Source organism: Yarrowia lipolytica, chromosome 1F (genome assembly GCF_001761485.1).
Source record: "Yarrowia lipolytica chromosome 1F, complete sequence".
NCBI lineage: Eukaryota > Fungi > Ascomycota > Dipodascomycetes > Dipodascales > Yarrowia > Yarrowia lipolytica.
Window position 1 is genome coordinate 2,026,499 of NC_090775.1, and position 21,855 is coordinate 2,048,353.

The 21,855-nt window shown below is 47.6% G+C and overlaps 7 protein-coding genes across 7 annotated transcripts; 4 read left to right on the forward strand and 3 right to left on the reverse strand.

Annotated features, from left to right (window-relative positions):
- Nucleotides 1-5,633: 5,633 nt before the first annotated feature.
- Nucleotides 5,634-5,984, reverse strand: YALI1_F20323g (uncharacterized protein; the record flags this gene model as incomplete). The annotated part of the gene is made up of 2 exons (XM_068283406.1): nt 5,634-5,825; nt 5,871-5,984. 2 exons carry the CDS (start codon nt 5,982-5,984, stop codon nt 5,634-5,636), a joined length of 306 nt encoding a protein of 101 aa, XP_068139507.1.
- A 537-nt stretch (nt 5,985-6,521) lies between these two features.
- On the forward strand, nt 6,522-8,678 carry YALI1_F20330g (uncharacterized protein; the record flags this gene model as incomplete). Its single annotated transcript, XM_505445.3, has 1 exon — nt 6,522-8,678. The coding sequence occupies one exon, from the start codon at nt 6,522-6,524 to the stop codon at nt 8,676-8,678; it is 2,157 nt and encodes a 718-aa protein (XP_505445.3).
- Nucleotides 8,679-8,957: 279 nt separating this feature from the next.
- YALI1_F20378g (uncharacterized protein) lies at nt 8,958-11,363 on the reverse strand (the record flags this gene model as incomplete). The annotated part of the gene is made up of 1 exon (XM_505446.3): nt 8,958-11,363. The coding sequence occupies one exon, from the start codon at nt 11,361-11,363 to the stop codon at nt 8,958-8,960; it is 2,406 nt and encodes an 801-aa protein (XP_505446.3).
- Nucleotides 11,364-11,646: 283 nt separating this feature from the next.
- Nucleotides 11,647-12,120, forward strand: YALI1_F20381g (uncharacterized protein; the record flags this gene model as incomplete). The annotated part of the gene is made up of 2 exons (XM_068283407.1): nt 11,647-11,739; nt 11,794-12,120. 2 exons carry the CDS (start codon nt 11,647-11,649, stop codon nt 12,118-12,120), a joined length of 420 nt encoding a protein of 139 aa, XP_068139508.1.
- A 4,019-nt stretch (nt 12,121-16,139) lies between these two features.
- On the forward strand, nt 16,140-17,912 carry YALI1_F20426g (uncharacterized protein; the record flags this gene model as incomplete). The annotated part of the gene is made up of 1 exon (XM_505447.3): nt 16,140-17,912. The coding sequence occupies one exon, from the start codon at nt 16,140-16,142 to the stop codon at nt 17,910-17,912; it is 1,773 nt and encodes a 590-aa protein (XP_505447.1).
- A 108-nt stretch (nt 17,913-18,020) lies between these two features.
- Nucleotides 18,021-19,211, reverse strand: YALI1_F20457g (uncharacterized protein; the record flags this gene model as incomplete). Its single annotated transcript, XM_505448.3, has 1 exon — nt 18,021-19,211. The coding sequence occupies one exon, from the start codon at nt 19,209-19,211 to the stop codon at nt 18,021-18,023; it is 1,191 nt and encodes a 396-aa protein (XP_505448.3).
- Nucleotides 19,212-19,771: 560 nt separating this feature from the next.
- YALI1_F20462g (uncharacterized protein) lies at nt 19,772-20,650 on the forward strand (the record flags this gene model as incomplete). The annotated part of the gene is made up of 1 exon (XM_505449.3): nt 19,772-20,650. The coding sequence occupies one exon, from the start codon at nt 19,772-19,774 to the stop codon at nt 20,648-20,650; it is 879 nt and encodes a 292-aa protein (XP_505449.3).
- Between the last annotated feature and the right edge of the window lie 1,205 nt (nt 20,651-21,855).

The window sequence follows — 21,855 nt, forward strand, 5'->3', positions numbered from 1 at the left end:
CGGACGCAATCAAACAACATCAAGTAAACGGGGGTCCACCGCCCACCGCCGCCAACTACAACTAGCGTCAATTACACTTCTCCAATCATCTCCCGTTTTAATTGTTTCCCCGCTAGTTCCACATGTACGCCTGTCTTGATGCATGGCACCATTGTGTGGCCGATTCCCGTAGCTTTTAGCCGAAAAAGCAACGTTATCAAAACAAAATCTCAAACAACGGCTTAATCCGTGCTTTAGATTCAAGATCTGCCAGACAGACAAGGAGCAAATTAGGGTTGTGATGCAGCAGGGTTTATACTTTAAGCCTCCCTGCGCTGCACGCTAAAATGGTGCTGAGAGAACCAACCAAAAAACCCAGAGAAAATGCAAAAGGGATGGGGGGAAAATAACCGAGAGCATAGGGAAAAAATACAACCCGGACACGGACACGGAAATAACTTTGTCCGAACTGTCGTCGAACAAACTACAGGAGACCCTGCGACAGGGTGTAGTTTCAGGTTGAGAAATACGGCGACATAGTGCAGCATGTATGAGCACAGTACACTGGTAGCTGGTTGCACTGTAGCCACACGTACCGTACTACTTGTACTAATATATACTCAAAGATATAACCATGTTCCTTTAGTCTACATCATCTTGCAACCCCATTTACGCACCTCTCATTAGGTGCAGCAGCGTCCTAGTAAACATTGGTCAAATGCTAGACACCCGATGCGGGCATTGTTTCATTACAAGTAATATTCCCCATTGGGCCGTTGTTTGCAGGTTGGTCCACCGTTGGAAACACCCGACTCCCCGTCAATGCAATGGAGGTGTATGAATCCTGTAACCTTCTCCAACCCCCAGAGTGATCTTCACATTCCGAGACAAATCTCAGTATCAGATTAGTGGGGTGCAATGACCAGGTCTGGACCTACAGACAGACATTGACGTTGAATCGGTAGAGAGCGAAACGGCCTTTGTTCTGTGAATGTCTCTGATTTGTCTTAGTGGTTAGAAGGAGGGGGGGTTGTAGAATATCCACTCTGTAAAATTCCCTTCCGCATACCCTCGTGGTCTTTGTCCTGTCTTATCGTTTAACTCATCGCGCTCTGCATTGCTCAACCAGGGTGGGCACCTGACAAAGCTGACACTGGATGTACTGGAATCCTTCAATGTTCGATGCACATGGAGAACAATGGCTTTTCAAACAATAACCAGACGGACTTTGGGCTGGTCAATGGTGTCCTTGTCCCCTTGTTTTAAGACTGAATGCAGCAGCGACCCGCGCGAAAATCGCCCGAACTCAAGAATCGACAGCGAAAAATGAAAGAAAAAAAAAATAATCTCGGCTAGCTTTGTTTACAGCGCCAGATCAGATTGATGGCTTTTTTGCTTGTCTTCGCAAGTGGTCTGTTTTATCACCTAATCGCGACGACTCCAACGCACGGACTTGACTGCATTCTACTTTTACGCCGTTAAAACAGTAGTGTAGCACAAAGAAGAAGCGAAAGGTCGGCAAATGAACCCATTGAGCAACACTAGAGGTACGGGTACCCCACCATGACCACCCTGCATCGACTTACAGCCTCGTTTTCGTCGTTTTCAAATTTTTGAACCTGATCTGAGTTCTGGAGCCGAAAGCAACAACCTGTTTCAGGACTGCAGGGGTAGCATCTAGAACTTAGTGTGAGGGATGGACTGTCTATTCTACTTGTAGCTGGACTAGCATGGCTGCTTGAAGATCCATGTGAGGTTTCTTCTTCGACCTGGGTGCTTCCGAAAGAGGAAGTCTGCATTGTGGGCCAAGCGATCGCATACTACAAGTAGGGAGTCTGAGCGGATTTCCGGTAACAAAGTGAACAGGGGTGTTCCATGTGTTCAAGTACAGTACCAGATAGTCTCTCCGTAAAGACTCTCAAGCCTCCCCCGCCCCCTAATGAGCACTAGAGAACTTCTACATCAAGCGGCAACTGAAAAGTAGATTGAGGAAGCAATTGTCGATTATTCAATCGAGGAACAACTGTCGCAGTCATGCGGACGCATAGACAAAAAAGAAAAGTGTCAACTCACGCTTGTTCCAGAAGTCTTTCTGGGAATGAATGGGTCCCGCAGTACAGACCAGGTTGAGATAATTATGGAACATATCAGGATGATAGGTCGACGGTCCAGGGACATGAGGATACATTTACTAGAACGACCCTCAGTTTGTTGATGCTGATTTTTATTTTGTTTTTGCAACTGTGGAACACTTAGTTTGAAGTTATCTGTAGGGTGGCGTTGTTTAGAACCCGTCTTGCTACAAGCCACTGAAAAAAAGCGAAGGGTAGTGTCTGTTTATTCTGTAGTAGTTTGAATCTGCTTACTTCTTTCGGTCATCTTTCGGTGCTTGTAGCTCCTCTGTTTCAACTTCCAGAGCCGTCTGAGTGAGTGTGAAGGAAACATGAAATGTTGGTGTGTGGTTCTTGAGAGGTGATACGAAGGGGTAGATGGTCGTTTTACAGCACTGAAAATGGTTCTTTTCATCTCCTGGTGTTCTTAATGGGTCTCTATCTGCGATATTATTTGAGAAATGCGCTATGCATCACCATATGTCATTATCACCAATATAATGAACCATAGAAGTGGCAATACGACAGTGAAGAGGATGAGATGTTGATCGTTCGTCTTTTTAGACGACTGGGATTGTTTATATCTACTCTTCAACTTATCCAACTCCAATATCCTGGCTTGGATAATTTATCTCCATTTTTATGTACTAATTGGAAATTAAATTCCCGAAAATAATGAGGAAATATTGGAAGAAAGGCAATAAAGACTTAAGTAATATATCAATGGCGCCATTATCTTTGAATACAAGCCAATTTTCATGGTCTCTATCTATCTGAGCTCGGAAGAAACATCATTGATCCTCAATATTAGTTGGTGCTTTTTGAGAGTCTGCCGATAAAACACTCCCAAGAGCCCATGCTGTTGGTATATGGCCATTGGTTATTCATATCCGCCACCTGGCTATACTTTTTAGCCAGTCTACCACGTATTTTCCCCTTAGCCGAGTTCATACAAGGGTGTAGCGCTCTGAACTTTTTTTCTCGACGAAATGGTAGAAAATGTGGTTCCACTTCGCGGACTGGAGTTCCGGAGCAACTACGTCACGGTCTATACAAGATTCAGATACCTACTTGTAGCATTACTTGGTCTTTTGATGTGCTGTCGGTCAGTTCCCGAATACGACATGGATCTTATGTAGATGGATGATGGCGCTAGAGTTGGAATGAGATAGGCAAATGATGGATGGAAACACATTTTAGGAGAAGGAGAAGTTAACAATTTTGATCCACTCAGTGGATGCAATCTTTGATTGCCTTCCAGCTCTGTTCCAAAGCGGTCTAGAAAACCTACTACTTGTAGTAGCCGTGCTGTGTGTTATGTTTTGGAATCCTTCTGATATGGAAGTTAATTCAAGTCTTGTATAGAAAAGGGGCTGTTAATTAGTTGAAGTGCGTAGGTGGCTGTCAACGGAGCTTGAAGAAACACTATTACCAATACCTGGCGCCATGCTGTTGCAATTATTCTTGGAGAATCTTCCCCTATGCTTGTAATGCACATGTTGTTGGCAAGTTCAGATGCCCACCGAAATGATACCCAGTGCCTTGCCCACCAGATTGAATAGATGGGTACATTGGCGATGTTACGCCAGCCGGCAGGGAGCATTGACCTTTGTTTTTATTGCGCATGATAGTCGTCCCGTATGTGCAGTACTCGTACATCCATGTAGGGAGGTTGGTGCCGTGTGTGTTGGTTTTTCTGATTCCCCTATGCAAAAATAAAACTTGTCCAGTACTACGACTGCAAACGCGATAAGCAAGAAAAGACAATCTGGTGGCTGTGCACGTTGCTTAGATTGTGTATTCTAACTACTTGCTCTGGTTCAAGTAGATTCCTCCCGTAAAATGTTTATGAATATCACCGCGTTTAACTCCGGTCCACGTTTTGGTGAGCAAAAGTCAACGTCACAGCAAGCACCGAAAATCCCATCATTCAACGGCACACGTTCATCCAACAATGAAACTGAATCTGATACGCACTGGTACCTTCTTCCAGAGGGCCAGTTTTGTTCGAAACTGCTACAGGTAGGTCGGTCCCTGCATTAGTAACACAAATGTGTCTTGGAAAAAGGGAAAGAACAGAAATATACAAGAACAAGAACAAGTAAAAGTCGAGTAGACTCCAACCCTGCCTGGTTAGAGTTAGTTGGAGTCGGTTACCGAAGCGCTTGGTCCTGCCATAGGGTGTAGCATGGCTTAGATGTGTTGTTCTAGGGACCCACCGGCGCTGTCCTTGTGTGCAAGTACCGGTATCGCACAAGCGCCGGGCTTTCTTTTGACCGCGTAAATGGCTCATGTACGAACGGCTCAACCCGTTGATGCAGGTTGAACCCTGTCATCTATTGGGTTGGGCACAAACTCATCTGTTGATCCTTTTTGTTGGGGTCCAAGTCTTGTATATGAGGAGGTTGCGGTTGGTAGCTCCAGGTCAGTAGCTCCAGGTCGCTGCTCAAGCCACTCTTGAGTCCTTTTGGCCTTTCTCTGGCTTGTTTTCATGCAGCAGAGCCTTGTATGACTATCCTCCACCCAACTCATCTTTTGGTAATGTAGGTGGATCCGATGAGACACCAGAGAAAAAAAGCTGAGACCAGACGAGATTAATATCAGATAAAATCAGATAAAATCGAAGGAAATCGAGAGACCTCCAGCTTAATAGTGCAGGAGCTATCGGAGGCTGCTCGACAAGTCCTCGACAACTTCTGGCAAAGGTTTCGGCTCCTCCGGCTGCCCCTTGTATCCGCGCGACCGCCTACAATCGCCAGGATTGCTTTTTCCAGCATTTCTTTTTTCGAGTTTATCTCGGCTCATGCTACGACAATCTCCGTATTGCATTTTAAGGGCCCCTAAAACGGCTTTTTTCAAGGAACGGCGCGAGAGATTAACATTCGGAAGTCACCGAGTCCGTGGAGCTCATCAAACTATCACGCAAAAAAAAAAAAAAAAAAAAAAAAAAAAAGACATGGTAAAAGTATCTTGAAAATCCTAAAGAAATCTGTCGAGTGGTTCGAAAAGCGAATCTAAAAAGGTGGTTAAAAAAAAACAGTGGTGATCGACAATCCATTGCAACGGGTGTTCTTTACGAGACCTACTGACGGCGTACATTTACTTGATGGACTTGTTTATGCAAGGTGAGGGGATAAAAAGAAAATGGATGGACATGGTGCCGGGGTAATCGCCAGTAAGATGGTGGTCTGAAACACGAGAGAAAATCAGACGATTCCACTCACCCACAGTTTTACAAGTGCAGTATGTACTGTACATGTATAATTTGTTTTTAGACACTGTGACTGATAGTTGGCTTGTCAACCACCATGGTGGGTAAGAGAGAGCAAGCAAGCAATCATATGAAAGCAATACAAATAATGGTGCAGTACCCATATTTGTAGTGGCAACGTCTGTGCAGACAAACTTGTCGAAGACTTTCGTTTATTGACTGATATTACATCCTAGACTGCTGGCTCACTTAAAAGCGTTTCATCTGGAAAGCCCGTTCATCCCGGTTCTAACCAAGTGTACTCAACTCCTTCAATCTCATGCAACACCATCTTAGTCGGTCGAATATTTCCACAACATCAGTGCTACAACAATCGAGACTTGATCGCAGTAATGAGCTCGCTTCGGAGGATACATTGATACCAGATTCTGTAGGTTAGGGGCAGACGGTTCGGAGCAATTCACCGGAAACGACAGAGAGAGAACGGCAAACCAAGCTGTTAACACGGTATAAATGAACACTTTCTATGTTAAACGATATCTTCAATCTCAGCGGGAACATCGCCCAACCGGGGGATAATGCTTACTGTTCTTGCTCCGAGATCCGACATGATCCCCTACAGTATGTACATGTACTTGCCCCAGCAAGAGCAAACCAATATACAGTGTTGTCACAATCCCCATCTTCTAATCTCAACTTACCTTCATCTGGTTGACTCTTCATCCCTATATATGACTACGATACCCGGTTACACACATCACTATCACCTGTCTTACGCTTCTATACAACAGCACTTTACACTCCACGATAAATAAAGCTGATGATGCAACATGGACGTGGCTATTTGAATCAGGACATTAACAGCTTTCAAACGATACCATCTTTGCCAACTGTAGTATCCACCTCCGTTCCTCTGGGCTCTGGACAAGTTGTCTGGCTCCCTCCAGTATGTACTGTACACCCATCTTGCTCCACAGCCAAACAAAAACTAGCCAAAACACGGAGGAAAATCAATCAGCCAGCTCCAACTAGAAAAATATGTGGTCATGTGACACTTTCTTTGGATCTTCTAGCTAGTACAAGTACTGTCCTGGCTTTGTATCTCTCCTGCCCTCAACATCGCCACTGAACGTTGTATGTACGTCTCAGATGCAGGTCACTGCACGATGTTGGAAAAAAGTTGACTACAATTCTGCTCTCCACACAACAGCAAAAAGACCATGTTACGGGTGCTGAATGGCGTTCGGAGTGTCGTTAGGGGGCTTCATGGCCCTCTACAAACTCCTAGTAATGTTACTCGGCCGTCAAAATTCCGCTTAACGGGCTATACAAGTCTCCAGCGTTTTGCCAGCACCATCACAACAGCAGACAAGTTATTACGCCGTGGCGACTTCAATCCGTCGAATCTAGCATCTCTATCGCCTCGAGAGGCCTTCACACACACACCCATTTTCTACCCCGACGAAGTGAAGTCGTTTTACGACAGTATTGAGTTCCAGGGTCTGGAAGAGGAATTCCTGGATAGGATCCGAGAAGAACCTGACATTTCCAAACGACTAGGAAAACTGATGGCCTTTCTACGGAACCAGATTATCCAGGGCCACGCAGTACAGGAGAGCCATCTTCTGGAGTGGTTCAAAAAATACGTGCGAATCGAAGACGGAAAGATCAAGCCTCTGTATTCGAAAGGAAACAATGATCTGCAAGAGAGTGAGGTGCGGGAGCTGCTGAACCATGTGGTCAATCGAACCCAGAAGCCTTCGGTCGAGTTTCTCAAGTGGTTGGCTCAGGAAGACTCCATTTTGTGTGAGCATCATTTGTTTCGATCGTATATCAAGGATCTGTTGATTTCTCGAGGTTTCTCTGTTGAGCGTCGGGGCAAGATCGATCTGCGACACCCCGAGGAGCTGTATCCCGATGCTCGAATGATCACTCGAAAGATCATCTGCCATCTGGGTCCCACTAACAGTGGTAAGACATACCGAGCCCTTGAGCGTCTGAAGAAGGCCAAAAGCGGCTATTATGCTGGTCCTTTACGATTGCTAGCCCGTGAGACCTACGACAGAATTAAGGACGAGGGTCTGCCCATCAACTTGAAGACAGGAGAGGAGGTTATCAACTGTGAAGATGAGTTTGGACGGCCTGCTCCTCTGACAGCTGGAACCATCGAGATGATCGACACGAACCAGCTCATGGAGGTGTGTGTGATTGACGAAATTCAGATGCTCAACGACCAGTCTCGAGGATGGGCCTGGTTGAACGCTGTGCTTGGAGTTCAGGCTAAGGAAGTGCATCTGTGTGGAGAAGAGAGTGTGGTCAACATGATTGAGAAGATTGTGGCAAAGACTGGAGACACGCTGGAAATCAACAGATACGAGCGACTGGGCACTCTTGAGATGGAAAGGCGACCTCTCAAGAGTCTTAAAGAAGTCAGAGCAGGAGACTGTGTGGTTGCCTTCTCGAGAAAGAAGGTGTTTGAGTTCCGACAGGAAATCGAGGCCACTACAGGCAAGAAATGTTCCATCATCTATGGAGCTCTGCCCCCGGAGACCCGAGTCACACAAAGTAGAGACTTCAACTCTGGTGTCAACGAGGTGCTCGTGGCCACTGACGCCGTGGGAATGGGTCTCAACCTGTCCATCAACCGAATCATTTTTGCTGCTATTCGCAAGTACGACGGACTCGGAGACTTCAATCTTCTGGAACCTCCGCAAACCAAACAGATTGCAGGTAGAGCCGGCCGATACAAGGTGCCAGGGAGTGACAAGGTTGGCAGTGTGGGTCTGGTGACCTCCATGTCTAACCAGCAGTCTAAGTACGTTGCCGAGTGTCTGGCAGCACCCACTATCATGCTATCTACGCTTTATGTGAAACCCCATGATGATCTGTTTGCTCCTCTCGTGTCTGGTGTCAAGGGACTGGCTAAACTTATGGCTAGGATGAACCAGCTCACAGATCTGTCTGTTGACTACCGACTGCCTTCGTTTGAATCCCAGCTGGAGCTCTCAGAGGCGTGCTTCCAGGGTCTGTCTCTTGACCAGGCCCTCAACATTTCCGGACTGCCGTTTGGAAACGCAAAGTACTGTGAAGCCCAGGTTCTGGCTATGACACGAGCCATGGCTCTCGGGACGGTGTACACTACTGCCCAGCTCGCTCTGCCAGCTCTTCAGGAATACTTCCTGGCTCCGGTGGCTGTCGAACGACTGAAGATCATGGAAGACTTGCATAAAATGATCTCCGCCTACCGATGGCTCCAGAACCGCTACCCCCAGACGTTTGTGGACATTGAGGGAGTCACCAACCTGCGTCTGCAGGTCGAAGAGGTCATCAACAGTATTCTCCAGAGCTCTCCCAAGAAGGGCTCCAAGAAGAGATGATTGTATATACCATGAGGAATTTAGTGGAGGATTATGTATATAGCGCGCTATCGTAGCAATTATTATTTAATTACAAGTACAAGAACAATTGGTATCTTTGAATGTAACACGATAATATCACACACCCTTCGGAGTGGTAAATACAGTACAGTCTACGATAACATGGTTTCATCTCATAATCATAATCTATCAATAATTTACATCAGTTTACAGTGTGCGTGTTAGCGTTGGTTTATGCGTCATGGGCCAGTCCGGCTGAAGCCCCACCAAAGAAACGACCTACGACTGCCAGAAGTCGCACCCGGGCGGGAACTTGCCATTATATGTGGCGGGAGCGGACTTGAGTGGGTAAAACAGGTCATTGTCCATATCCATGTGGCTCATGTGGCCAAGGTCGACCCGGGGAGTGGGAGTTTCCGACTTGGTGGGCATCATTCGACCTCCGGGGGTACCAGGGTGATTGTTCCACGACGAGTCCGTGAGAGTACGAGTCATGGGAGGAGCAGCCTCAAAGGGCGCGTCCAGCACGTCGTACGACATACCCACAGCCGACATGGACCGAGTCATAGGGTAATAGTAATCCGACGACGAACCCACGCCCTGGCCAGGGGTAGCCGGAGTGGGAATAGGGGCCGCCACAGGGATGGACGAGGCAGAGTTGGGAGGTCCCTGCACACCACCCTGAGCGCTTGTGGAACCAACGCTCTGTACGCCCTGAGGCAGCGAGGAACCGGGCGAAACATCAGAGACGGGAGAATCCATACCACCTACCCGTCGGAACACCACCTGGGCACTAAAGGCATCCTCAGCCTTTGCAAATTCCCACAGAAGCACACCGTGAGGACGGCTCTGGATCTCGTCGGTGCAGGAGACGTCGAACTGAGCAGCATCACCGGGCAGACAGTATATGACCTGTTGCATGGTGATGCCACCGATGGCAGCGGTGGCTACCTCCTGGCTGGAAGTGGTGGAGCTGTCACTGATACCAGCGACAAAGGCAGACCAGAAATCGCCAGCCATGGGCAACAACAACCGCTCCTTGGGTGTGCCACTGTTGTCGTGCTGGGGAGCTGCGGGCACCAGGTTTCGGAGCTGCAGAATCTCGTGGCCCAGCGTCCACACCCGGGTCTCGCACATCCAAAACCGCGATGAAGGAGGAGTCTCGAAATGTGGCGGCGACACCACAAACTGACTCTGGGTCTTGAGCTCGGGAGTGTTGCCAGTGGAGGAAGAGTGCTCAGGGAGGTACAGAGCGGCCTTGGCGTGGATGACGGGCACGCCGGTCTGTGCAAAGTACATCGAGTCAGGGAACTGCTGCTGCACGGTGGCCAATCCCTTGGGTCTCAGAGGAGTGGACATTGGCTGTCGCATCGACTGGCAGTACACGTGGGGAGCCTCGTCCTCATGCCACAGACAAAAGTGGTGGGGAGAGAAGCTGGGGGTGGGGGGCGACATGAAGAGAGGTCGACCGGGTCCACCACTGTGCATGCCGTGTGAGCCACCAGAGGAACCTCCCAGCACTGCAGGCGAAGAAGGGGGTCGCTGGATGGCGTATCCGAGCTGTCTGTGGCTTCGGGGAGTAGAGGGACATGCGGGAGGAGGCGAGATGGTGTTGGGTTGCTGCTGCTGCTGGGAAACAGGCTGGGCCAGAGGCTTGGCGGTGGTTCGAATCACCTTCTCGGAAACAACAATATCGCCATTGGGGTTGGAGCCCTCATCCCCAAGCAGCAGCGACATGAAATGCTTGTCGTCCTTGAGCAGGTTCTTGAGGACCTGAATGTGCGACGAAACCTGCTTTCGAGTTCGTTGCTTGCCAGTCTTCTTAAAAATGTACTCGGAAATGAGCTCGTTTCGGCCGCAAGTTCGTCCGTTGATGACAATCTTTCGACGACCAACACAAGGGATCACTTTGAGCGCCTCCATGAAGGCCTGCTCGACGTCGGTGGACCAGATGGAAGGGTTCACGTCGCCTCGCTCCTTCTTCTGCCGCTTCAGGTACTTTGTGTAAGCCTCCCAGTTGGTGAGAGCGGGCATGGAAGTGGGGGACTGGTTGGCGTCGTCGGTTTTAGAGTCGGGGCTGGACGAGGCCGAGTTGGTCTGCGAGTTGGAGTGCGAATTGGAGCCTGAGAGGTCCTCCTCGACCTTGACACTGGGCGATCCGGGCACGGTGGGGAGCATGGACCGGAAGGAAGTGTCTGTGAAGGGGTCCGACTTGAGCGGCGTGGCGGGCTCGGACTTGACCGGTGCAGCGGGCACCACGTCGAGCTTGAACTCAGCGTACATGGGCTTGTTGTTGTGAGTATTAGTGTGTTGCTGTTGTTGGAGCTGCTGGTGCTGTTGAGGTTCTGCGTCCTGGAACGAAAACTGGCCCGAAGGGAAGGCCGAGTTGACGGGGAAGGAGGAGAAGGAGTCGACGCACGAGTTGGCCCGTCGCATGCCGGGATGCTGGGGCATCATGCCGCCGTTGTTGTTGCCGTTGTTGTTGCCGTTGTTGTTGCTGCTACTGCAGTGGTTGAGAGTGACGTTGGGGCCTCCGTCCACACGGCCTCGTTTGATACGTTCCGAGTCCGGAGGAGTATTGAGCGCAAATGCCGATGGCAGCAAGTCGGAGCCATTGGCAGACGTGGGGCAGGCAATGGCGATGCTGTGGCTTCGTTTTAACGGCGTTACTGGTTGTGTCAGCATGTTGTGTGTATGGTTGTGGTGTTACAAAGAGTGTGCCTGGTTGCGGGTGTGGTTTTTTGTCTCTCTTGGTTGTGTCTGTGTGGCTGTGCTTTGTGTATATAGCCTGACGGTTTGCGATGGAGCGAGATTGAAACGCTGAGGGTGTCCTGAGTTCTTGTCTGTGTAACGAATGAGTGTGAGGGTCCTCTCGATGACTGAATTTCACCACTTTTGCAGCTCTCAACTTTTATGAGGGAAGACACCAAGGGCACCCTCAGACACTTATACCAAAGCCAACTAAGGGATGACCCAGGTGCATGACTGTGCGTCTATTGGAAATAGAGTTGCTAAGGGGTGGCGGGCCGGTCGAGATGCGTGTTTTGTGGTGCTGATAGTGGTGCTATTCGCGATATGAACGTGTCAAAATACTCGGCTAGACGTGCTCTTGAAGCCAGTGTTTTTGAATCCTGAAAATAGCCATTACCTCATCTCTCGACACGACCCCACTCCAAACACGACTCTGGAAACCCACGCGAAAATAAAAGCCTATTTTCAAACCTTATTATTATTGCTCGGACATTGGGGCGTTGAACCACTAAGGAGACGTGATCTCTCGGTGGATATCGTGTATATCGGCGTTTCTCATTGGTATTCGTCAATTGTTGTCCACATCGGACTCATAGGCGCGAGTCGGTGTCTTTTTCACGCTCCACGCGTCCACGCGCGTGTCCAGGGTTCCCGCACAAACCTCCAAAAACTAAAACTCAGAGTTTGCTAATCAAGGGAGCGGAAGACATCTGATCCGATGTATGGAGGGTAAGACGATGGGAGGGGGGTTGGTTTGGTTATGTGATTGGAGAACCGCATTCGCACCAACTTCCTGTCTCCACAAATCCTCCTATTTTCTTGTACGAGCATCTCTGAATGCTACGAGTACGGTACGTGCACTCGAAGTTCACCACTCGCACTTCAACTTTTCATCTCTCTCTCTCTCTTTCCAACTTCCGAAAGGATAGACTTCGACTCGGCTGCGGGAGCAGCTCAATCAATCCAGTAAACGACCTGGAAAATCATGGTCTGTGTTTGCATCTTGGAGTTTCTGATAGCATGATAGCGTTTGGTTCGAGCTCTACGAGTACAGAAGAAGGTACTGGAGCTACTGGTACGGTAGTGTACTCGAGCTCATACCCAGTTCCCCGACTCCAAACACACCACTCTATACCCCCGTGACCAGCCCCGACGCCATAGCGGCTCTTGTACACTCATAACTGACGTTTAGACCTTTTTGAGCCCAGCCATTATTTTTAGTGCAATCGGATATTATCACCTCCGCGCCGCAGCTCAACCTTGTTTGCAAGCGAGGTACAGCGTTTCATAATAACATCACATCGACTGATGGAAGGTCCACAGAAGAATTGTGGGCCAGTGGACTTGGATAATTAATATCTTTGGTCATGTCCAAAAAGGGTCTCTGTGGCAACTATCACCCTGTGGTCCTCTCGACTGTGATATTGTTGTACATCTGAAACATGGCCGTGTGTACCCTACACTATACTCGTTCAAGTGCTCGTACAACCATGTCGTTTCAGAGCCACATTTGAGTCTTTTTTTTCCCCCGTGACGCCATGTCTCCCCCACCCGATCGCGCCGCTCAAATCGGCCATCACGTGACCGGATCCGGGGACTGGCTGGATTTCTCTCCATCTGTTATTGCTCCATCGCCAAAAGGTTTGAACGCTACGCCCAATAGCGTTCCAATAGCGTTCCGAAACGCGCTCCGTCACGCCCCCAAACGCGTGCAGTATAGTTGCCTCAGTACAGCGTCGGTCACGTGAGCGGAGACCGACAGAAAGAAAGGACACAAACAAGGGGTGAATGTGCATCGAGCGAAACAGGAGGGTAATCTTTTGCTCCAAGGGCGAGCAAGGAGAGAGAAAAGCAACGACTCAGATATGGATATGATATGTCTAACTTTTTGCACTGTAGAGCACTGTATAATGCGATATTAAACGGGATGGAACGGGGTGGAACGGCGCTGACGAGTACGAGTATATAATTAGAACCGTACTGTACTTGCTTTCACCAGCCCTGATAATATCTCCGTGAACGACAGGCCGATGATATTATATTATATATTTATATATATATATATATATATACATTCAGCACGCGAAATATGGTAATAATTGACCAGCCCGATGTTGTAAGTGCGAGTATACACTCTGGTAGTTGTGCAAGTACAATACGAGGGCGAGTATACATACTGGTAGAGGTACGTACGATACAGTCTCAGTCTCGGTTTCTTGATTTTCTCAGTTTTTGGTACAGTACTGGTAATTACTCATATTGATACTGTACTCCTCCGTCACCTGTAACATCTTGTCATCTACAATACGGAAGACCATGATAAAGTGCACCCCTTTTCTCCTTGACTGTGGCTATGATACAAGTACAGAATGACATGACTCGTAGTCAACCTATATACGATGTAAAATAGTTGTTTGCACAACCATCTCCACGTCCGCCTCCAATGTGGGGCGCATTATCTTATGACAAAAGTCGTTGTTCGCCCATGTCTAGAACCAATCTGACTTCTCCTTGTCTCCTCTTGTTCTCACCACTCGATCAACAGGGCATATGCAGATACAGGGGTATCCGCATGAGGGAGGTAGTGGTTCACGGCGCCAGACGCGTACCACACGTATCAAAGTACAAGGAGCACTACAAAGTAGTCCGTGCGCGTGAGTTGGCGGTGCGAGTACTGTAGTCGTGTTCTCGTGCCTGGTTTGATAGACGCGTTGCCGCTGCAGTTATAGTCAAGCCTGTGCGGAACAGTGTACATGTACTGTTTTGTGAATTGGTCAATTTGGCCCGGTATTTCCACATTTCCACATTGTGAGACACAACAGAGCGATTATTGCGACCATAGCTCATGCTCGCCCCCAATCCCGCCATTTATTTCCCCTCCATGCCCCATTACCCTTGGTTGTCGCCTCCGAGATCAATCGCATTTAGAGCTCTGAGCCTGGTGGTGCTAGAGCTAGGGGAGTCTCGAGTCTGAGACGCGCCATGTTGGGAGCTCCGACGTGTAAAAGCATTCGTATGAGCAAAAGCACCGGTGTGTAATGAATCACGTGAATAGCCGCCGTTTCTGATTGCTGAAACGAGTACCTGGTGCAATGGTGTTCGTACTGGTACTGCTTGTAGTATCGTAGTTCATACATTGACAACCAACTTCAAGAGCGCGTCGGACGCAATGCCTACTTGTAGTTCCATGCATTGCAGTTACGTGTAACGCTCTCAATGCGTTAGCTACTTGTTGCGGCATGCGTTAGCTACTTGTTGCGGCATACGTTAGCTACTTGTCGCGGCAGTGCGAGCGCAGGTAGTGTCGGTACTTGTGCAGGTTCCGTTGCCGTTGGTGTTTGGTTGTGGAGTTGTGGAGGAGGGGGAGGTTGATAGAGTAGTCTTCAGTATTTTTTTTATAGTAATAGTACATACAGTACATACAGTACAGACAGTATATTTTTATTTTATTTTCTGCATATTTTTTAGAGTACATACTGTATGTATTAACAAACATATCAAGTAAAAGTGTCTTTAGTTGACACATTTGTTTAAAATTGACCCTCGGAGTTGACTCTCTAACTCGGTGAATAATGGTCAGAATGGCTTGTAATTTGAAACACGGATTTCTTACCACCATGCTATCCGATTAAACACTCTCCATTGTTCATTAAGCCTCCCAGGTCCCTTTGGAGATGTCCCTGGTGGTGGCACCGCTGCACCTACTTGTAGTCCGGACGACCGAATAGCAGAAGGGACAAATTTTAGTCATTTGTCTCATTTTTCGAAAATGGAAAAAAATGGAAGAGACAACAGACCCTCATATATTACACATTTACATCATTCTACTTGAAGTTGTACAAGTATATCCCATGTGTGGATTCAAGTCAAGCCCTTTTTTTCCTCTCAGATTCCCAGATTCCCTATTATCTATCCTTGTACGGGCTAAAGGAAGTGCATATACGGGGATGGGCCTGAAGAGTATCCAGAAACTTGTCTGAAGGCCAAAATGAGAAATAAAACATCTCAAAGCAAACAACCGAGTCCCATAATCCAGTATATAACTGGTGCCTGAAGAAATTCCCACGTTTAGTACCAGTTATACGTCTCCTCCTTTGTCGTTATAGAGCAACCGAGTCTCAACCTAAAGTGTCTATCTTTTGGTGATGTTGAGCTGGTGGAGCAAGTAACGGGATACTTGTAGCTATATATATATATATATATATAATATATAATATATATATAGGAGATATGAGCTGAGAGGTAACTTGTGAAGATAGGAGACCAAATGTGACTAAAAGTACTTGTAATCGGAAAGTTGTCGTTACCGACTTTTAACGGATATACTATATAAATATATTTCTGCATATTATATTAGGAACCACCTCCCCTCTGTTCGCCACTCAACCCAACTACAGTTACAGTAGCCATAACCACACTGAGCAACCTACTGTATTCTAGCAAGCACGAGTATCAGTATAGTATCGTAGCAGTATAGTACACAGACCCGTTATTTGTACGTTGCAAACCACGACATTGGAACCTGCGCGGAAGATAGTCGCCACCTCTCCGCTACTTGTTTTTCCATCCACCAAAAAACTGTTCTTTCTGTTTCCCCCACACCAGTTGCCATCGCCCCCACAAACTCTAACCGTCATCAGCGTACATAATCTGCACCCAATCTGTGTCGGCAACTGTCTCATCTTGTTACCATTTCAACCGCTACCCACCATGTTAACGACGCTCAAAAACATCAAAAAGACGTCGTCATTCACCGCGCGAATGGCCCCGGACGCTCTATTCCCCACGCTCCAGAGCGTCAAAGAGGCACCCGAAGAATTGCTCAGAAAAGATCGATACCTGAAATCCGGCAACTTCACTTGGGTGTACCCTGAGCAACGCCCCGAATACAAGATGCTGGCCGTCTCACCACCCGCAGTGCACGACATTGGCCTGGAGGCCGCGGAGGCTACGTCAGACTACTTCAAGGACATTGTGATGGGCAAGAAGTACGTGGAAGACCCGTTCCCGTACGCCCAGGCTTACGCCGGGTGGCAATTCGGCGAATGGGCCGGCCAATTGGGTGATGGACGAGCCCTGTCATTGTTTGAGACCCACAACCCAGTCACAGGCAAGCGCTATGAACTGCAGCTAAAGGGATCGGGTCTAACTCCATACTCCCGATTCGCAGACGGAAAGGCTGTTCTACGATCTTCCATTCGAGAGTTTTTAGGATCAGAGTACGTCAACGCCCTGGGAATCCCCACAACTAGAGCTCTGTCACTGGCCGAGCTGCCTGGCACGACTGCCCGAAGAGGACGAGGTAAGGAACCCTGTGCAGTGATTTGTCGGTTTGCCGAGTCGTGGGTCCGAGTCGGTACCTTTGACCTGCTCCGAAACCGAGGCGACCGACCAGGTGTAAAACAATTGGCTGACTACGTGGTCGATGACGTTTTTGGTGGCGAAGACAAGCTGCTGAACAATGATCACACTAGAGACGCCATTGCCAAGTCTGCCATTCCTTACAAACACAACAACCGCTACGTCAAGCTCTACCGTGAAATTGTTACTCGAAACGCGTACATGTGTGCTCTATGGCAAGTCTTTGGCTACCTGAACGGTGTTGTGAACTCAGACAACACGTCAGTCTACGGCCTGACAATTGACTACGGCCCATATGCGTTCATGGATGCGTTTGACCCCAACTACACGCCTAACCATGACGACGGCCTACTTCGGTACTCATACAAGAATGTTCCCACTGCCGTCTGGTGGAACATGGTGCGTCTCGGAGAAGATCTGGCGGAGCTGCTGGGTGTGGCTGAGGGCACCGATCTCGAGAACCTCACAAAGTCGGAGAAGAACGAGCTTCTGGACACTGCCGAGGCTGTTATAACCTCGGCCGGTGAAGAGTACAAGGCTGTGTTCCTGTACACATACAAGAAGTTTATCTCCAAGCGGTATGGGCTTCTGGAGCAGCGTGACTCCGACTTTGATGAGCTCATGACCCCTACCCTGAATATGCTCGAGGATTCTGCTCTGGACTACCATCGATTCTTCCGACTATTGGGCGACCTGCCTTTCTTCACAGGTGAGAACGCCTCCAAGTCCGAGCCAGCCGACTTTGCTCCCGACGTGGAGCAGTTCATCAGCCCTGAAAAGAACATCAATGCTATCAAGACTCCATCTCAGACTCGAACTGAGCTATCACAGTTCCTAGCCGACTTCAAGAAGCGTCTTGCGGCTGAAAACAACACGGACGATGCTGCACGAAAGGTGCGGTCACGTGAGATTAACCCAAAGTTTGTTCTTCGTTCGTGGGTGATGCAGGAGGTAGTTGAGGATGCTCACAAGGGCGACTACGACAAGCTGGAGCGGGTGCTGAACATGGCATTGCATCCTTTCCAGGAGACCTGGGACGAGGACTGGGATGACGAGGAGGCCCGGTTCTGCGGCCATGTTCCCAAGTACTGTGATTCCATTCAGCAGACTTGCAGTAGTTAGAGATAACCGGGTTGGGTATATCTTAATAAGAAAACATATCACGATAATGTACTGTATAGTTGTCACGTGAGCGATCGCGTAGGAATAAATTACATGTACATATACTAGTTAGGCTGCGTGGTCGAGTTTTGGGAAAGCACCTTCAGCTCTCAACACGACTGTGTGTCGTTCTCGAGAAATATAGCCCTTAAGTCGATCGTGATAGATCATGTTGGAAACGGTAGCCTCCAAAAAGTCAGGCGATACATCAACGCCAACCAGTTTGGCAGCAGCCTGGTAGTCGTCAATGGTGATTCGTGTGGCCTTATCCTTGGCAAGAAACACCCGGTAGAAGAGCTTTTCAAACACAAAGACCCGCATCTTCTCCACTGCCAGATACAAGTACTTCTTCACGAACAGGGACCTTCTTTGAGTCACAGCTTTATCGAACGACAGCACGTCGCCTCGTAGTAGAGCCGTGAGCATCTGATGGTAGACGGTATGTAGTCTAGGAAACTTTTCCCACACTGCCTTGGAAGGTACCTGGTTGGTCATGAGAAACTGTACTGGGATGAGATGTAACAGAATGAGCTCCTGGTTATCTGTGGATTTGTAAAAGCACTGGTTGAGTGCCTGGGTGAGCCAGTTTTGCGCCTGTTCGACATCATCATCCATCAGACTTAAGACTCCTCGATAGTACGAGTAAGTGCAGGTGTGAGATCTGGGGTAGGAGGCCAAGGGAGGTAGATCACGAGACATGGATTCCACCACCTTGATGACCGACTTGCTCATATTTCGTTTTCTGAGCAAAAAGTATAGCTTGCAGAGCTCGCCAACAAAGAAGTAGGTTCCCCATTTTTTCGATTTCTGCAAGCTGGGATGCCGGTCGTTCAGACACAGTGTAAGGGTTCGGTTGACCACTCGTGACGATGATTCCAGTTGTGTGAGAATCTCGTTTTTTGCCTCCTTGTCCTGGATCTCCTTCAGCGCTCTTCGTCCGATACCTCGAAGATGTGTGCTTGCTGCGTACAGTATAGGTAGGATCCACACATCTTCCTTCTCAGAAACTCGATTGAGCTCGGACAAAAACGCCTGGTGAGCCTGTAGTCGCTCCAGTGGAGTCGAGGAATCGTTGCAGGCCAGGACGTGCGCCTCGACAACTGGCTGCCATACCTGGTTTGTGATTCCTGCCGCCACGGCGAGGGCGTTTGTTTGCGGGGCAGTGGGATTTGTGTCTGGATTGACGGCCAGGAGGTGCGCCAATTGCAGTCCGTTGCGTGAGTTGATGGCGGCGTTCAAATTTCGCACGTAGGTCGCCATTTTGACGATGCTGTGACGTTGTCGTAGCAGTCAATGTGCGTAGCAGACAGATGTAGGTGTAATAAAATTAAGGTTTCTATACTTTGTTGGCATTTGTTAAGGGGTAAACAGTTTAGTTGAGATGTTCTTGTAGCGTTCGAAACGAGCTAGTAAGACTGTAAAAGGGCAGAAAAAAGATACGGAAACATGATATATGATGATGCTAACAGTAATCGGCAGACGGTATGTCTCTGTCTAGAATATTACCGTTTCTACGAGCTTGGCACCTCAAACCACCTTGATCTGGTGATGCTGGACATTTCTCCCATTTTTCGCCAAATAGCATTTCTGAGGGAATTATCAAACCCGCACAGTCTTAGCGATCAAAATTTATACCCATTTTGTCCCCTTAGCATCTCCGTCCCATTATTCATCGCCATCCTCCTCTCAAACATCCCACTCAGCGTAGGTCACGTGCGATAAATTAAGCTCTACATGCATATGAGAAAAATATATTTTTCTTCCGGGAAGAAAAGATAACGGACGGACTCATACAAGATACCACAGTACAACGCAACACCATGGGACTGGCTGGAGTGTCGAAGAAGATCAAATACGGCAAGGACCCGCGAAACCTCGGGTGGTCCAACAACACGGAGCGGTTCGGCCACAAACACATGAGTAAGCTCGGATGGAAGGACGGAGAGGGTCTGGGCCATGAGGACCGAAAGGCGCAGAGTATCACGCAAAACATCAAGATTGTGCTCAAGGACGACAACGTGGGGCTTGGTGCCGGTCTGGCCAAGGCTGATAAGGACGAGGCCTTTGGTCTGATGGATTTCCAGAAGCTGCTGGGTAAGCTGAACGGACGGGCTCAGGAAATTGAAGCTGAGGTTGAGCGACAGCAGAAGGACGTTCTACGAGGCAAGTTTGGCATGGTTTTTGTGTCCGGCGGTCTTCTCCAGGGAACGATCGAGGAGTTCAACAAGAAGCGAGGGTCCGAGGCTGTGGAGGAGTCTGACAGTGATTCTGAAGAGTCCGAAAGCGAGTCTGACGACGACAAGAAGAGCAGAAAGAGCAGCAAGAAGGAAAAGAAGGATAAGAAGAGCAAAAAGCGAAAGGCTGATGATGACTCTGATGAGGAGGAGAAGAAGAGCAAGAAGAGCAAGAAGGACAAGAAGGAAAAGAAGGAAAAGAAGGAAAAGAAGGAAAAGAAGGAAAAGAAGGAAAAGAAGGAAAAGAAAGAGAAAAAGGATAAGAAAGAGAAAAAGGATAAGAAAGAGAAAAAGGACAAAAAGTCCGAGTCTCCTACTCCTCACGATGGTATGGAGAAACCCTCTGCATCTTCCACCTCTGCTCTACGAGGACGAATGGCTGGACGAGCCAAGTTCATTCGATCCAAGCGAATGGCCGTCATGGACGAAAAGAGTCTCAACGAGATTTTCATGGTCAAGAACTGATCCAACCAAAAATATAGATGCTAACTGATTGAGAGTGAACGTGCATAAGATGGGAAGAGGGTAGTTCGATGAGAGGCGTAGTTTGTTTACATACCCAAAATTGAATACTAATTGATACAGCTATGAAAAATTCATGAGTCAGATCAAAGTCCTAATTTTATTATTTTAATTCAGACTATTTTTCTGTTAAATCACACAAAATCGGCTCAAAATATTTTTAATGGAAATCAAATCTAAATTTAAATAAAGTTGAAGCTTGAGGAATTTAATTGTGGTAATTTGGCATAAATTCTCCCAATCGGGAAAATCCCAATCAGGAAGGTGATTGCTGATTAAGCAATGTGAGATACAAGTAAATGAGGGAAAATGACCATAGTACGATGAATATTAGTATTGCAGGCATAATCAAAAAGAACCATATATAATGGAAGGAAGAGAACATTTGAACATTACTATTGATGAGATATACTTTACAATTGTCCCGAAAAGTGAAAATTACAATCATTTTATTGAAAAGCTCGGGCAGTTGGTTTTGAATAAAAAAGCACGAGATGAAATTTTCTAAACAACATGATCTGATAAGACACCCATACGATATCTAAAGCATGAAATTATTTTTTTTGTGCAAACCACCGAGTTCTGATTTTGGTGTTAGTGTCCGAATTGCGACGTAATAGCATGGTCAACAAAATAATTCTCTACCTCTGATTTGTACAAACAAAACTTCTCAAAAGTATGTCGAGTTCTATTCTTGTGTCATGAGAGCCGGTCACATTTTATCTTCATAATTCCATGAGAAATGCAGTTCAAAAAAAAAAAAAAAATCAACATCTTCGGTCGCTAAACTAACGAAAGATGATTGATATTATTTTTTCATACCCCTTCAGATATGACAAAAAACACCTCATTCAGTTACGGTGTTCGTAGAAGAACTCATCTGTTCGAATATTGGTCAAGATCGACTACATACTATACAGTATGTACTTACAAGATGCGGTCTTGTTATCAATTTAGCACAGTCGCTTAGATAATTAAAAATGAGATAATTTGAGTCCTAAATAGCAGCATTAGAGATCTATAATTATCAAAAATCACTCTCTGGTCGGTACCAGGAGGTATTTTTTATTACAATGTAGGTCGGTTCGAAAGGCCATTATACTATGGGATATTTTGGTATGAAGACAAAAGTCGAAGAGAAGTCCATT